This window comes from Staurois parvus, unplaced genomic scaffold, assembly GCF_062004578.1.
Source record: "Staurois parvus isolate SC_StPar_1 unplaced genomic scaffold, SC_StPar_1.0 ptg000748l, whole genome shotgun sequence".
Classification (NCBI taxonomy): Eukaryota; Metazoa; Chordata; class Amphibia; order Anura; family Ranidae; genus Staurois; species Staurois parvus.
The window spans coordinates 3,513,374-3,531,712 of NW_028318544.1; the positions used below are offsets into that span (position 1 = coordinate 3,513,374).

Below are 18,339 nucleotides of genomic sequence, written 5' to 3' on the forward strand. Positions count from 1 at the left end.
TTGTGCATATAGGTCAAACAGTAAGATGAATAAAGGAAGATACAAGGGGTGACAAACTAAGTGCAGTATAAATACAACAAATTTTATTAGACGCAACTTACAAGAAATAGATGTCCACAAGCTTTTCCATAATTCTACGGATGTCTCATCCTGAATGTTGAAGAGGTCTCAGCGTGGTGGGGCGCAAAAGCTGGAGATGTCCCAGAGTGGCCATCCACCGCAGTAACCAGCCTGGAGGTGACCACAACACCAATTGTGGTACACAGACCCTGGGATGTATAAAAGCGACAATAACCAGCTTGGCGCTGGACCAGATGTGATGACAGTGGAAAGGCGTGGTGATGCAAGGGGGCGGTAGCGCGTCTCAAAGCTTCCGCTTCTCCTTCAGACCTAATTAGTAAACACAGGTGACCATCCTATATCTGGCACAGAGGTGGGACCGGAAGGACACAAAACCCCCAAGAGAAGTGGAGGTGGGGATTAGAGGATGGTATTGCAGGACAGGAGAGGAGTTGACATCTCCCATAAAGGATTTCCTCCTTGATTAATCTTCAAAGGCTTCCTAGCAGAAAAGAAAACAGCTTGCTCGGATCTTCATCCAGGTAGATCTGTGATATGCACACAATGGGCAGACTTTGGTTTTTGATTCAACTTTTGGTTTGAAGTCCTTGTAGCAGTTTTTGTTGAGGTGTGATGAACCAGAAAGGATCTTTTAATTTCCTCTCATAAAAAGTACATAGCGGTTCTTGTTTCTGCCATTCAGTGTAACACATCTAACCTGCCCCAATTCTGTCTCCAGCTTTTGTGCCCCACCACGCTGAGACCTCTTAACCACTCGGGATGAGACGTGTAACATCCATAGAACTATGGAAATGCTTGTGAACGTCTATTTCTTGTAAGTTGGCTACTGTTGCATCTAAAAAATTTGTTGTCTTTATACTGCACTTAGTCTGGTGCCTGCTGCATCTTCCTTTATATACCTACAGAATTCCCAGCCTCACTCTACAGGGTGCTGCCACGAAGGCTGTAGTTTCATTACAGCTTTTGGACTTTTACTTTTCCCTGGACTTTTATGTGGACTGTCACGCACTTAAAATGGCTATTTCTACTGCGCCAATTTATTTCTCATCAAACAATAAGATGAGAGCATTGAGTGGAAGATGGTGGATCACAGGTGGAAGCATATATTATAATTTTGAAGGAATTGGAGAGCATGCAGTATAAAAAAAGAAAGACATTGATTTTATTGGACTTAATTTGAGTTCAAATATCATAAGCACAAAACACATGAAGTGGATATGAAATATTATGGTTGTACTGTATGTTATCTAATGAATTTCAAGTAAGGACAAGTAATTTTTCATTGCTAAAGTGGTAGAAACTTAAAAAAAAAAAAAAAAGTCTCCCTGCATGATAAAGGCATAATGTGCACTGCATACTAGCACATTATAAAAGAATTACCTTGAAACAAAGCCCTCTAGCGGCACGCTGTCAGAGGCTCCCATCTTCACCCAGTCTTTCTTACTTTCAGGTTCGCAGGCTGCGGCTGATTGAATGCCATGATGATGTCACTCCAAAGCATGCATACAGGGGTCGCAGCCACAGCACAGAGCTCTGAAGGAGTTGCACGGTTATGCCGTTCCTTCAAAGTGCATGTGCTGGTAATGTCACTGGCTGCTAAACCAAGCGAATATCTCCTAAACAGTGCGCGTTTAGAATATAGTCATGTAATCTACAGGTAAGCTTTATTATTAAAATAAAAATCCCAAGTTTGCTACCACTTTAATGAAGGTGTTTTTTCTCTATCTGATTTATTGACAATATTTGTATATTAGAAGGAGCTGTGCTCCATCTTTGGAAGCATATATATATTAGAAATGGTGTGTGGGAACACACATTAGTGCAAGTGGCAGCATAGGGGTTTTTTCATACAATAAATGTAAGTGGATTGACATAGTGATTGCACATAAAGTTTATTTATTCCACTTCACCGACTGTGGCTCTAGCCTCCATGATAGAACCCTGAAGGAACTTTAGGGTTAATGTCCCTTTCATTTATATAGCTCCTTTCTTCTTTTCCACTTTTACAGTCATTTTACTGATGTATCACACAGCACTTTACATAAAGCCGTTCTCATCAGTCCCAGGAGTTAACAATTGTCATTTTTTTCCTCTGATCCCTGGCATTTATAGTGATACACCCATTATTAGGCCACAATCTCTCATAGTCTAAATGTTTATTTTGTTACTGTTATTAATGCCTTTTCTCCTCTAGTGTACATTTTTAGGAGCCAGTTCATGACTTGGCAAACCTAAGACCAATATGAGAGCATGGTGTGCTTTACAAATCTAAAAATAGCATAACGGCGCCACCTAGTGGGCAAACATCACAACTGTTAATGCCACCTCACGATATAGAGGAATTTCACTTAGCTGTAAAGTACATTATCACTTCCAGCACTTAGCTGTCTTAAAAGTTTGACATCAAATTTCATAATGGTAAGCCTACAATGACATGTATTTTCATTCCACTGAATTTCAAAATATATAAATATAGTACAGGTGAATACTAAACCCGAAATACGTCATTTAACCACTTCGTCTCTCACACCTGTTCACCCCTATGGACCAGAGCAATTTTTACATTTCTGCTACGGGTCTGTTTATTCGGGAGACAACTTTGTCATTACTTAAGATAATAACATAATACATATATTGTATATTATATATAAGTATAGACAAGGTCTTCTTTTCGTGAACATTGTCTTGCAACAGTGTTTTTTTTTTTTTTGCAATCCTTTAACAAATAAATGTAACAAAATGCGCTTTTTCTTTTTTTGAGCAGTGTTAGTTTAACAATAAATAGTGTTACTGCATATAAACAGTGCACATTTTATTCTGTAATTTGTCCTGTTTAAAATTATGAATCCAGTACAAAGCATTGTAAAGTTAGTCACAAATGAAATAAAGTGGGTTTTTCAATTTTGTGCTTTTTTAAATGTGAAATTTGTAAATATATGTTAAAAGGTGTAAAAATATTAACAAACAAAAAAAAGTTGAAATAATATTTGATAATAAAGTAGAAGCTAACAAAAAAAATCAGCAGGAAAATAATAATTGAATGGAGAAGGGGAATAAGGAGTTAATTAGAGCTGATTAGAGTAAACTAAGGGTTAAAAAGGAGTTAAACAGAGGAACATAAAGTATTACTAAAGGCAAAACCTTTTTGTTTTAGTTTTGGATAGAGTGCAGATGGATTAGAACACCTGACAGTTTTTATTACAGTCTGTGCCCCCATTAACAAAAAGCCTACAGGGCACTTATACCCCCTTCCTGCCCAGGCCAATTTCCAGCTTTCAGCCCTGTTGTACTTTGAATGACAATTGCGCGTTCATGAAACACTGTACCCATATGAAATTTTTATCATTTTTTTGTGACAGAGCTTTATTTTGGTGGTATTTAATCACCTCTGGGTTTTTTATTTTTTCTTAAACAAACCAAAGACCACTGAAAATGTTGAAAAAAAAAGTTTTTTCTTAGTTTTTGTTATAAAACTTTGTAAATAAGTGATTTTTCTCCTTCACTGATGTGTGCTAATGAGGCTGCAGTGATGGGCACTGATAGGCTGCACTGATGGACACTGACAGGTGGCACTGATGGGTACTGATGAGGAGCCACTGGTAGGTGGCACTGATGGGCATTCACAGGCATCACTGATGGGCACTGAAAGGCAGCACTGCTATATGGCACTGATAGGCAGCACTGACTGGCACTGATAGGCGGCACTGACTGGCACTGTTAGGCGGCACTGATAGGCGGCACTGACGGGCACTGATAGGCGGCACTAATGCGCACTGATAGGCTGCACTGATAGGTGGCACTGATTGGCAGCAGTGATAAGCGGCACTGATTGGCATTGATAGGTGGCACTGACTGGCACTGATGGGTGACACTGAAAGGCAGCTCAGATGGGCACTGATATGTGGCATTGATGTGCACTGGTAGGCACTGATATGTGGCATTGATGTGGCACTGATGGGCACTGACAGCTGGCACTGATGGACACTGACAGGTGGCACTGCTGGGGCTACACTGATCATCAGTGCTCTGATGATCAGTGTACATGTCCCCTCCGTGGAATACCAATTACCGACTCTCCTCTCCTCTCGAGCTGTCAGCGTGACAGCTCGAGAGGAGAGAAATGCCAATAACCAGCATTTCCCTGTTTACATGTGATCAGCTGTGATTGGACACAGCTGATCACATGACCAAGCCGACATCTTCGGCTCTTTCCGTGGATCGGTGATCCGCTGTGTCCGAGGGACACAGCGCACCGCTGATCGCCACGCTGTGCGCTTCAAAAGCTGCGCATGCACGGTTAGAATGGAAGGACGTCATATGACGTCCTCCCAGAACGAGAGAACCACCTTGCGCCCGTCATATTGCTATATGGCGGGCGGGAGGTGGTTAAGGAGATTCACCCTCTCCATTTGTTCTGTTTAACATTATCATGGAAAGTGAAAGAAAATTTCAAATTTTGGGTTATCCCCAGAAAAGTAGTAGAGGGGAAATCTACCTACAATAGTTCTGATGACCTAGGGGTCCCCATAGAATTCTCTAAATTTGCAGGGATTTCCTTTCACTTCCCATTTGGCTGTGGAACAGGAAATGAAGGGAAATATTCTCAACGGGACACATCGCGAAATAAAAAATCTGACAAGTGATGTAACCCTCCCTTACGCTATCCAAAATGAAAAAAAAGTTTTGCCGTTAGTTCTACTTTAATTAACCATTTGCCCTCCAGAAGATTTACCACCCTTCCAGAACAGGCCATTTTTTGTGTTACGGTGCTGTGTTATTTTAACTGAAAATTGTACGGTCATGCAACTCTGCACCCAAATCAAATTTACGTCCTTTTTTTTCAACGAACTGAGCTTTCTTTTGGTGGTATTTGATTACCTTTGCATTTTTTATTTTTTGCGTTATAAACGAAAAAAGAGCAACAATTTTGAAAAAAAAACCCAATATTTTTGACTTTTTGCTATTAAACATGTCCAGTAAAAAAATGTTAAAACTCAAATTTGACATCCCCAGTGACACCAATACAGTGATCAGTGCTAAAAAAAAAAGCACTGGCACTGTACTAATGGCACTGGCAGGAAGGGGTTAACATGAGGGGTGATCAAAGGGTTAACTGTGTGCAGGAAGTGTTTTACTGGGGGACGGTGTCTGTGTGCTTCACTGCAATCACACTGCTCTGGATGGCTGCGCTGTGCACAGCCATCCAGAGCAGTGTGCCCGATCTGACAAGGAGGAGGACTGTTAGTAAACAAAACAGTCCTCCTCCCCATTGGAGATGCTCTGTAATCACCGGGACTGTTAGTAAACAAAACAGTCCTCCCCATCGGAGATGCTCGGTAATCACCGGGCACTGGCAGGTAATCACCGGCCGGGACTCGGTGATTGACAGCCTTGGCCGTGAATGGTGGTGTGGGTAGGGTTCCTACCCAGAAATGCAAAATCACACATATATATATATATATATATATATATAAACGTGATTTTGCGCAACCCTGCCGCCCTGTAGCAGTATATCTGCTATAGGGCGGTGGGGAAGCGGTTAAAAAAAACCCCACAAAACTTTTTTTTTACTTGTCAGGTTGCTTTAATTGACTTCATCTGCAGATCCCTTTGGTCTCTAGATGAATAAACAGATACAAAATGAAACAATGTTTCTTTTGAGCGATGCTCAAGAACTTTCTTCGAGTACTCTGCAATGCCGCTTTGATTAAAGTGGAGTTCCACCCAAAAGTGGCTTGTTTGGCTCCTCCCCCCTCCACTGCCATATTTTGGGGTAAGTGGGTACCTGGTTTTGACAGGTACCCGCTCCCACTTCCGGCTCAGTTCGCCACGACAAAGTGAACTAGAAGTTCGGCCCCCTCATTCCTCCTGCAGTCTCCTGGGAACTTTCACAAGTCCCAGAAGATTGCTGGACCAATCAGGAAGCGCAGCGCAACTCACACATGCGCAGTGGGCACCCGGCTGTGAAGCCACAAGCTGTCACAGTCTGGTGCCACAGTTGAGAGCCGGCTCCGTGGAGGAGAGAAGGAGAGAATGGATGGTGAGCACATTGCTGGACCCTGGGACAAGTAAGTGTGTGTTTATTAAAAGTCAGCAGCTACAGTTTTTGTAGCTGCTGACTTTTAATAAAGACGAAAATGACTAAAAACTCTGCTTTAATCAAAGCTGAATTGCTGAGTTCTGGGACAGGGGAGGTCCTGGCAGCAGGCAGAAGGACTGGCCTAGTGTACAATGATGACAGTTTTTAGTTCATGTCTAACCAGGGGCGGACTGACCATCGGAGAACTCGGGCACTGCCTGAGGGTCCGGGGCCAGTATAGGGGCTCCATGAGATGTCCCTGATACCTTTCATAGGCTTTTTTGGGTGTGGTTTGAGTGTGGGCGAGGACACAGGGGCCCCATGATCCCCTATTGCCCAGGGTCCCCATGAGTTGTCTGTCCCCCCGTGTCTAGCACGTTCAGAGTCTGCAACTGGTTAATTAACCTTTACTTTCCATCTCTTTTATGAAGACTTCTGATGTTCAGAAGAATAACCTTTTTAGACATGTAAAAATAATACTTACCAAGAGTTCTCAGCAACACAAACTGCATTCCTAATGCAAAAGGCCGCTCACCTTCATCCACAGATCTGCAAAGAAAATATCTTGTGACTCTTGTGAAATAATAACAGTAAATTTAAACAACTGATTAAGGCCTCGTTCACACCATACATGTAGAAAAACTGATGGAAACCGACGTGCAGATTTCACGTGCAGAGACATCAGTTTTCATGCGACCATCAATGAGTTGTATACACGTTGTATATTCCTGCGCAGAAACAAATCTGACATGATACCAGTGCTGTGGTGTGAACAGGGCACAAAGAGAACAATTGATTTAGAGGTGTTCTTGCAGAACTTGAGCAGAAAAACTGACATCTCTGCACCATGGTGTGAACGCGCCCTTACTGATTCCACTGATACAAAATCTCACTTTTGTTGTGTAGACAATTGAGGAAGACACAAACGTGTCTTTTACTTGCTGGAGCTCCTTTACCTGTTAGGGATCGTTCACATGTGTTGATTGTGAGGAATGAAGCAATGCTCATTGACCCTCCTATAACATTTATGATGTGTTTATGACTTGTTTTTGCTCTGTTTATAAAGTGCTGAAAAAGCTTCAGGAGTGCTTCATAAATGCCCATGGAAGTGTTGCTTTTCTAGTGGGAAGTTCATAAAGGAGAAGTGATGTAGAGGAAATGATCTACTTTGAGGATTGGGTAGGTTGTGCTGTGACAGCGGACATTTTTGTGAATTCTCTGTAAGATGGATTTGTATATTTAGATCTGACACTTGGCTTTGTGCAGCTCAAACTTTACTGAAACAAAAAGCTTTGCCCCTGACAATAATGCCCAATGTCTCTGCTCCTACGTGAAGTATTACTTCAGTATTACTGGCTGGTTGATGCTTTTGCCCGCACACAGAAGAAAATGGCGTTACCACACATCAGCTCTATACAAGCAGGCAGTGACTGGAGCTGCTCTATCCTAGTTCTCTATTATTTCCCAGTGTATTCTGAGATACAGAAGCCTCCATTGATTCTCTCCCAATTCCCAGATAACACTTTATAAATGCTTCACTAACCGGTCATAAATGATCTAGGTCAGGGGTGTCAAACTGGCGACCCTCCAGCTGTTGAGAAACAACTAGTCCCATCATGCCTCTGCCTTTGGGAGTCATGCTTGTAACTGTTAATCTTGCAATGCCTCATGGGACTTATAGTTTGGCAACAGCTGGAGGGCCGCCAGTATGACACCCATGATCTGGGTGCTATTAAGGTGCAGTTATAGAGCATTGCCATTGAAATCAGTGGAGGAGGCTGACAAGCGTTGATGTCTCATGAAAGTTACATGCTGCTTAATTTTTAACACGACAAAACACAACCGCTCCTGTGTGTACTGCACTGTGTTGTGTCATTGTAATTTCACAGCAGGAATTGGTGGGTGGTTGTGAGGTTTTAAAAATGCTGAATAAATGCCACATAAATACACCCTGTATTTATGTGGCATTGATTCAGCATTTTTAATGATGCACCTGTGAACAAACCCTACACACGTGCTAATTACTATGCTCACAACCTTTTATCTGACACAATGGGGTAGCTTTACTAAAACTGGAGCACACAGAATCCCGAGCAGCTGTGCATGGGAGTCAATCAGCTTCTAACTTCAGCTTGTTTAATTAAGTGTTGGCAATAAAACCTGGAATCTGATTGGTTTCTATGAAGATTTGCACCAGATTTTACACTCTCCAGTTTTAGTAAATAACCCCCACTATAGCAGACAAAAGAGCAGGGGTAGATTTTGGAATTCTGGTGCCCAGCATGCAGTTCAGGGCCACATGTGGCCTAATAGCACTCTATGTGTGACCTGTAGCAATTGTACGTACAGAGATGGACGCGTTCATCCATCTTGCTAAAGATCCTCCATCTTGTATCATTCTCTCTCCCTCCAATCCCCCTCCCTCAGGAATGTGGTGTGTGTGTATGCTGAGTTCACAAGGCATCAAGCACAGCTTGATAGCTTCATGGTTATAAACCCCAATTAGCCTGGGCCCAGTATGTCTGTGAGACTCTTGCTTTGAGATGATCGTAAAGCTATAAACCAGTCCTTCACTGGACATGAAAGACATTCCAAGATAGCAGTAAAACATACATCCCATTTAAAACCACTTTTCCATACAATTTCATATCTTAAGATAGGAAATACTTACAATGAAACAAAGCATATATTCTGAGAGGTCACTTTAATACAATTCACCTGATACCTTACACCCCTAGTTAAAGTCTACAGGAGAGTAGAAAGCCATATAGTTCTAGCTGAAATAGTAAGATGTGGCATATTTGATGTCTGGACGTTCAGGATATCATTCTGCATATTAATCTACTAGTGGCTAGGCTGCTAAATGTACCTAGGGAAGGTTATTGACCATGGTATAACTTGGGAGGGATTTGGTCATAGCCTGAGTTCCCCGCCTAAACACCCCTCCCCAAATGAGGCCATTGGTTCTCTGCTTTAAGGAGACACCCTGCTGAGTTCCTAGAAAAGAGGTTGTCAGGCTTGGAGAAGAGTTGAAAAATTCTCCCTTTTTAACATCAGGAACCAACTTGGGAGAACGGGACCCTTCTGTTCAGGACCTTGATCTGCTTAAACCAAGGCTAATGGCAAGTATTCTACCTTTCTAAACTTCTTTCTGTTATCTCTTTGTTGTGGTATTGCTCTCTGTATTTTTATATATATATATATATATATATATATATTGGCTATATCTTTTTCTGTAAATATTTTTATTTCACCATTTTGACCCTTTTTAATAATAAATCCTATTTTCTGAAAAGTGTTGAACTGTTTCTAAAGCTCTTTAATGCAAACTAAGAATCCCTTGTCTCTGAAGAACGCTATTGTGTGTTTTAAACTTCTGCATACATCTGCCTGCGGTGACAGTGTGTATACAGACGCTTATTCAAACATCATAGTGTTACTGCTAAGATTGCCGAGTTTCCTCCTACTCTGTACAAAAAGGTGGTGGTGGCAGTGTGAAGGGTTAATTGCGTAATTAACCTGACCCAGTAACAATCGTTCTCAGGCTGCAGGACATAGATTGTGGTCCATTAGCTGGAAAATCTTTGTGCAGGGTGCAGCTGAGCGTGGTATTGTTACGCACGTGACAGCGCGATTGTAGATTGGCTAGTCCTTCGGTCACGAGTTGGTGAGAAGGGCTAGAGTTCTGACGCTGCGTCCGTCACATGGCCCACCATGTGTTGTAGCAAAATGCTTTGCGCTTGTTCTCTGCATTCCTGCACCCAGAATTATAATGAAGGAGAGCAGTATCAGGACACATTTGGTAAGATGCCCTCTACATTCCCACATCCTCACTGAAACTAAGCCAGTACTGTCAGGTGGTGTGATCTCCACCTGACAGAAGTATAGTCCCAGCCCAAGATCATCAGAGAGAGAGCTGTGTGGGAGCGTGCGGTAAATAAACACTGAGTGAGCTGACATTGACCACCAATGTGTGGTGGGAGTTAAAGGATAAGTTCACCTTTTAAAAAAAAAATCCCTGATCACCCCCCTCCCCCCCCCAGAGTAGTACAGTGTTACTATGGTGACATTTAACTACTCTGATGACAGTAGGTAAGAGAAAATAGTTTAAAAAAAAACAAAATCAAACAATGTTAAAAAAAATAACTTTTTTTTTAATTGGATAAAAAAAGATTACATTTTTTTTTACATACTGTTACCAGTCAGTATCCCAGTTCACTGCCACACCAGTCATATGATGACGCTGTACTGCACTGGTGACAATATGTAAAAAATATTATTTCATTTCTTCATTTTCCAAAAACATTTCACAAAACAATTACAACTTTAAAAAGCTTGCCATGCATCTGACTAAGTACCTCAGACTGTCCACTTTCCCAAAAGGGTCATTTAGGGGGTATTTGTACTGTCCTGGTATTTTAAGGGCTATTTGAGATAGGCTGTCAGTACATCAGGATTGATCAATTTTCAAAAATATATATTTTTGAAAATTGTATATATTCTGAAAATAATGGCGATAGAAAGCAAATATATACAAACCATTTTACATTCCCCTTAACAACGATCTCCATTTATCTGACCATGTTTTTAGGCTCTGCTATATATAAATCCCGTAATGCACATTTAGTTGCTCTTTAAAGTGAACAGCTCTGTAAAAAAATGGGCCTCGGGCTGAAGCTGCACATACTAAAAGCCTGTGATATTTAGCAAAGTTCATTCCAGGACACTGGTGACAAAACAAATGAGGCAGAATGGTAGAAGAATATGTTCACAGGCTATAGAACTTGTATCATGTGTGGCTGAAAGCAAGCTTCCCTGTGCACCTCTGATCTACACTTCCAAATGTCATATTGCAGGAGATCTCTATAGGGAAAATTCACAAACTGTCTGCCTAATAGCCAACTGCGTTCCTAAGAGAAAGGAAGCACAAAAACACTAAACACTGTTTGAGTTACAATTCCAGAGTCATTTGTATGGATAAGATCAGTACAAACAGTGTTTTTAGAATGGAAAAGTAAACACTTAAGCGAGTACACACACACTTTTTTTGTTCCGCCAACAGGTTAGCCACTTGCCTACCGGGCACTTTTACCCCCTTCCTGCCCAGGCTAATGTTCATCTTTCAGCGCTGTCGCTCTTTGAATGATAATTGCACGGTCATGCAACACTGCACCCATATTACATTTTTTATCATTTTTTTTCACACAAATAGAGCTTTCTGTTGGTGGTATAAACAAAAAAAGATCCAAAAATTTGAAAAAAAATGTTTTCTTTGTTTCTATTATAAAATTTTGCAAACAGGTAATTTTTCTTCTTAACTGTTGTGCGTTGATGAGACTGCACTGATAGGCAGCACTGATGGGCACGGATAGGCAGCACTGATGAGGTGGCACGGATAGGCAGCACTGATGGGCACTGATAGGTGGCACTGATGAGCTGGCACTGATATGCAACAATAATGGGCACTGATAGGCAGCACTAATGGGCAGCACTGCTGGGTGGCATTGACTGATGGCACTGACTGGCGCCACTGCTGGGCACTGACTGGCAGCACTGCTGGGCAGCACTGATGGGTGGCACTGCTGGATAGAGGTGGGTGGCACTACTAGGCACTGATGGGCACAGGTGGGTTGCACTGCAGGGCACAGATGGGCACAGGTGGGTGGCACTTCTGGGCACTTGTGGGTGGCACAGGTGGATGGCACTGGTGGGTGGCACTGCTGGGCATTGATCATCAGTGCCCTGATGATCGGTGCCGTTCCATCCTCTGACAATTGCCGGTTATCGGCACTACTTTACTCACACTGTGACAGCAGTGGGAAAGTGCAGCTGATAACCGGCAATGGAATTTACCGGTGATCTGCTGTGTCATTGGACACAGCTGATCACGTGGTAAAAGGCCGCTGTGATTGGCCTTTTACCACATCACATGATCAGCTGTGTCCGTAGGACACAGCGATCATGGAGATTGCTTGTGCACACCCCCGGGGGCCCTATAAATACATGACGCCCTCCCAGGACTGGACAACCGCATTGTAGCCATCATTCGGCTATAGCGTGGTTGGCAAGTGGTTAAAGGTAAAATAAAAAAAAAAACTGACATCCCCACATCCACACAAGCGATGTTGATGCAGGTATCTCTCCTTCCAAGACACTATTCTGACAGCAGGGACTCCCCTCGTCATAATACACAGATCAGCGCTTGCTGATTCAGTCCAGTTGCATGTGAATAAATAGTACTCAATTAAAAGAGGTTTATTTACAACTGTTTTCATCCAGGATTTACACAACTTTCATCCACTATTCACAGATTTTCCAATCAAAAAAAAATTAAAAATGCATGAATCTTAGGTGAAAATTGAAACAGCCAATCATCTGTAAGCAAAAATGCTGTTTTAGATTTTTTTTGTACACATGAGTAGATATTCAAAGTACTCTAAGGCAGACGTTTAACATATAAATATTTAAAATGGAGTACAATTTTACATTACACGCACATTTAGTATGAAACATGGGTTAAAATGTGTGGTGTCACTGCAATGTACATCAATGCAGGGCTCTATATACTATGTCTTTCACCGTGAAGGGCACTGCAACATGCTGTACAGTATTAGCTTACACACCGCAATGCACAACAAAGCACATAGGGTGTATGGAGCACTGCAGAAAAAGAAAGAGACGTCCATTTTTTTGTACACTGCAGTCTACCTAACGCAATATATATGAACACATGAGTGTTAGCACATCACAACATACTGGATAAGTCTTAATAGGCCTTTAATCTCACCTCTGCAGCAAAGCTCTGGTTTAAACCTGTGCAGTTGCGTTCTGTGTTTACGGCAGCCCATTCATTCCAATGGGCTGCCCTACACACAGAAACATGGGGAAAGAAGTCTCTGACCCTTTTTTTTTAAAATCGCACAGTGCTGAGTCACATGGTGTTGCAGCACCAAGTGCTTTAGAGTTTCCAAAATCACACTGCGGTTGCTGATGCATGGAGGTGCCATTAAAAATTAATGGCATATCTGCACATCTGCTAAAGAGTAGCGCGTTTCTCCCGCATGTCAGGAATGTCTGTAATTGTGCACACGTTCCCAACATTCTATAGTATGAACGTAGCCTAAACTGACCTAGTATTGCTTCCTTCTCCACTCTCTGAGGAGGCTTATCCTGCCACTGTAAACCAGCCTTTGTGAACCAGGGATCCATGAAACCCTAGGGGTTCCTCCAGAGGTTGCTGGGGGTTCCTTGAGCTGTGGCTGATTGACCTCGTCTCTGATGGTACCTGCACAGTTCAATGTTTAGTATGTCCAATTTCACTTGACAAAGCTACCAGCATGACACCAATGATCTTTTTAGCAGTCTTTAAGGGTCACATTTTGTAAGGAGGGAAATTCTTCCCATTGACCATCACTGTAAGCTGGGCATTCTGTCCACTGACCACCATTGTAAGGGGGCATTTCTCCCACTGTCCACCAATCTAAGGGATATAAATCCCACTGACCCCTCATGAATTAATCTTAGCAGATGTTCCCTGATACCTAAAAAAGATTTCAAAGGTTCCTCTGAGGTAAAAAGGTTGGGAAAGGTGGCTATAAACATCCGTAACTCATTTCATTATCTGTTTCTACCCATTACCTATTTAAACCGTAAGCTGTGTCAGAGCTGGGCTCCTGCTGACTAAGCTGATTTGTGGTTTCCTGACCCTGGTTCATCTGATTACCCACACGGGCATCCAAACCCTGGCTTCTGTTTTGATGACATTCCTGATCTATATTATATTTGCCGTTTCATTAAATGTGTGATTTTAACTGCACTTTCTGTCTCCGCCTGGTTTATGGTTCCTGACAATATGATACATATCCTCACCTAAAGTACCATACTGCTCCATATTTTTTGCTAATCATTTGTATTTATCTTTCACTTGTAACATGTTATCTGTTTAATTATCCTATTAGTACCACTTACTTCAAACAGAGTCACAGAAGAGAAGGAAGATGTGAAATTATTAGCATTAAAAGCCAGTATAACGTCACTATGTAAAAAATATAAATATATTCTTTACAGAAATGTCACTTGTATAGAAGTAGTAGGGGAGACAATCTGTGAAAACCTTGTGTGATACAATCATTTTAGCATATCAGTAACTCCTGTAATATTTTCCCATTGCAGTTTGTAGGTCACATATGGTGTACAATCAAAGGTATAACTTTAGCCACAGTGCCTACAGAACTGCTATAGGGTTCAGCAGCACTCGGAGCTTAGTACCAATGCTGCGCTGTCCGTTACTTGATTATTCATCTATATAGCTATAGCTTTTGGGACTTTAGGCACTTATATGAAAAGGTTCTGAGTATAATTACTTTTCTGTGGCATGAGAGACCCCCCCCCCCCTTTTTTTTTTTTTTTTTATCTTTTCTTCGATTTCTCCTCTTCTATCTCCTATTTCCTTTCCTCCTCTCTCCACCTGGTTCCCCCTTTTTCCACACTCACATTCTTTACTTACCCCTATCTTCCTCACCTCATAATGACTATTCTACTTCAAAAAAGGAACAACAAATACAACCCAACTTAATGTTGGTTTCGTTCTGTTGTTCTGCTTAGTTCACCAGGTGAAACCCCATAATTTCCATGCCAATGCGCCGCACACCACATGCATTGCACACAGTTGTGGGGCATTTGTGGTGCTTCCCCATTCACTTGAATAGGTTGCATTCATTGGCACTAATGCCTGCTGAATTTGATTGGAGCAATCATTTTTACAACAGGCACAATGGAAAGCAGCTGCGGCATGTCAACACCTCCCGTCCGCTGCTTTTTCCGCTTAGAAGGGGGTGGTTGAGGGGCGCTTAATATGTTGCTCAACCACACATTTTTAATGCTCCTGTAACTGCCAGTCTAAAGGAGCACTTAGATACATGTTTTATTTGTATGTTTAAAACCTTCCATCTTACAACACTGAATGAACCTTTGCATTTTATTTGAAAGGAATGTACTTTACTTTAATGACTTTGGATAACAATATTAAAAAATAATGGAACAGAAAATAATTACTGGATTAATAGTCATTGGTTCTTACATAGGAATGCTGGGTAGGTGATTGGTTGAAGTTGGAGTAATTTTTACTTTAAGGCCCCATCATCTAGAGTAGTGGTATCCAAACTGTGGCCCGGGGGCCGGATGCAGCTCTTTGCTTGCCTTCATCTGGTCCTCAGGGCACTATTCCCCCCACTGGCTCCAATGATGTTGCACCACTCCTTCCATTGACACCAACAATGGGGCACTATTCCTGCCACTGATGCCAACAATGGGGCACTATTCCTCCCAATAAAACTGATGATGGGGTATTGCTTACTCCCATTTTAGGCAGGGCATTTTCTACTCCCACCAGCCACAGTTTGGCCCCCCTAAAGCCTGAAGGACAGTAAACTGGCCCTTTGTTTAGAAAGTTTGGAGACCCCTGATCTAGAGACATGCCCATGCGCAAAGCTCCTGAATATGATCCTGCTGTTGTGTATGTATGTATTTCTGGTATTTGTGAACTCCTGCTTCTCACCTGAGAGTCACAATGATGGCTGAGGGTTGTGCACATGCTGTGATGAGAGTTACGATAAAGAGAAATATCAGAAATGGAATGAGGGTATTGCAGGTTCGATCGCATTTCCCCGACACGGCATAACCATTTTCATGCAGATAGGTCTTGACGATGACCACTCGGAGTTGGCTGCGTTGACCCACTGTTGGTGGAGTGATGACTTGCCGACTTTGAACACAGGCACATTCAGTATAATTTCTTACCTGCAACAGATACAAGAAGGAAGGGTTATATTTTATATTGTGGTAACGATGTAGCCACAGGTTATTGTTCATTTTTTTGCAGCAGACACTGTAAGGAAAAAGTATAAAGGATGAGGGCAGGAAAGTAGGCACTGTACTTATTTCATTATGTAATCATGGATAAGTAAGGGCTGTCTGACACCTGTCTCACTGTAACATACTGTTAGGTTAGGCTGTAGAACAGGTTACTTAGTTAACTTAGTAGTTCAAGTAGAAATTTTCACATGCATGTGGATGGGTCAGTGGAGACTCATTTGCCTTTGTTTTGCATTACCTTTCACTCAGCAGTGTATGTTTTAGGGTTTTCTTCTCACTTTTATTTAGCAAGCAGAACAGAACATCTTTTTCCACACAGGACTATATGCAACAGCAGATCAAAACCAGGGCTTTAGCCAGCTGGCCAGCCCTACCCTCACAGTCTCAAACATACTCATCAGGAACTTTTTTTAAACACTGCCATTCCTTCCAAGACAGGGAAACCTTGCATGGAGTGGTGGCCAGGGAGCACGCCCTCACTCTACCTGGCCTAGCCTCCAGGGACCAACACCAACAGGATCTCACTCTTAATATAAAGCAGCCACTGCCTTGGTGGCAGGTATGAACTCCATATATATATATATATATATATTTCATATCCTGGGTTAATGATTCTTATACACCGCACTTCCAAAATACATTAAAGCTATCATAAGTAGTAAAGTATATTCTATTTCTTGTCCTTCTCTCCTGACATATCTGTTACAAGCTGGCAGGTGCCCTTTAACTCATGACTAATATTAAATCGATTTCCTTAAACAGGGCAAGAAATGCTTCAGCACATTCCTAATAGGAATACGGTGTCCAGCTGGTAGTCAGTATGTCTAAGGTTAGACAAGTTGGTGAGAGAATATACCTCTCTTGTTTCAATCAGTTACACTGATCCTTCTATATAAATAAATGCCAGTAACTAATTGGAAACAGGATCTGAGCTACCAGGGCACGTCAAGTCAAAGCCTGCAATGAGAACACTATTCTGTAAAAACACAGCTGATATGATGACAGAACGTACACTCTTGTAATCAAGATCACAGCGAGGAGGAAAAGGTAGGTAGAACCAGAAAAGTTCTCACGGCTGTCCAGACAGACACTGTGTCACAATAACCTAGCGTGGTGCAGGCTTCTCAGGTTGCCTTGGCTCGGTTTGAATCACTGGAATGCCAACATGCCATGGACTTACATCCTGCATAGTGAAATCATCCCATACAGAAAGTGATAGCTTCTCTGAACAGCTTTTAGGCCTGGCTGCCTTTCAAAATGCCTTTAGTTATTACAGGGTCCTCACATCTCCCAGTCTCAGGAGGCAGTCATTTTGTGAACATGGTCATAATAAACAGTAAAAGGTACTGTATGTTGGACTCGGAATCTGTTGATGAACATTATAGTTAATAGTAAATCTGCAATCTTTTCTAAGTGAATCGGTCATGACAGAAATGCAGGGGCTGCCACTGCTGACCTTCTGAAAATGTTAGTTAAGCAGAACTTCACCAATAACAACTTGATAAAAAAATGATGTTGCCTCTGTCTACTCTAAGTCATAGAGAATTAACCCAACATTATCTAGGTTTACAGCAATATCAGTGTACTCATAAGATAAATCCAGCCTGTACCAATTTCATTCAGTCACCTCCAATTCCCAGCTCAGCCACCACAGTGGGGAAGGAATCTTGGTCTTTCCTACCGTTATATATTCCTCTCTTGGGAAGGTATTGCAAGTGTATCATCATAGCTGACATCCCTTCCTCATCAAGCAGGTCATCCTGCAGAACATGTCAAGGAGATATAAGATATTTCTACACTGTAAACCTTCTGGATTTCAAGGCTACAACCGAGAAGTGTTTTCTAGACAGAGAAACATATACCTAAACAAAATGGCTTTGTATTGGATGTAATAGGCCTTTATTTCCTTCATGACTTTTATGGGATTATTTTGTATTGCTGTTTTGTATGTAATAGAATTTAATGAATTAGTACATTCTTTTATCTTTGCATGCACTTAGGGGGAACCTGAAAAACAAGTTTTTTAGTTTTTTGCAATAATATATTTAGGGATGTTGGTACTGTGTTGCACTATATTTTTTACTTGGAATCATGTAAATTTTGCCTGTACTGACTATTATCAGTCATATTATTCTTAGCTCTTTGGTATGAAGAACCAGGCTCCTCTACGTTATGGACTATAGGAGAAGAACTAGTTTCCGTGGTTCTTTCTTGTTTTTTTGTTCTACTGCAGCATGATGAGTCAGTGCTGTCATCCTTTTTCTCTGCAGTAATCTGTGTATTTGTTATTTTTTTAAACTATTTTT

General features: G+C 41.7%; 1 protein-coding gene across 1 annotated transcript in view; it reads right to left on the reverse strand.

Annotated features, from left to right (window-relative positions):
* The window catches only part of SLCO5A1 (solute carrier organic anion transporter family member 5A1), a 142,398-nt gene that overhangs the window by 7,554 nt on the left and 116,505 nt on the right, over positions 1-18,339 (reverse strand). The window contains exons 8-9 of the mRNA XM_089654286.1: positions 15,717-15,958; positions 6,645-6,709 (exon numbers count right to left, since the gene is read on the reverse strand). Of these exons, the coding sequence (XP_089510412.1) occupies positions 6,645-6,709; positions 15,717-15,958 (307 nt within the window). The remainder of the gene's footprint in view (positions 1-6,644; positions 6,710-15,716; positions 15,959-18,339) is intronic.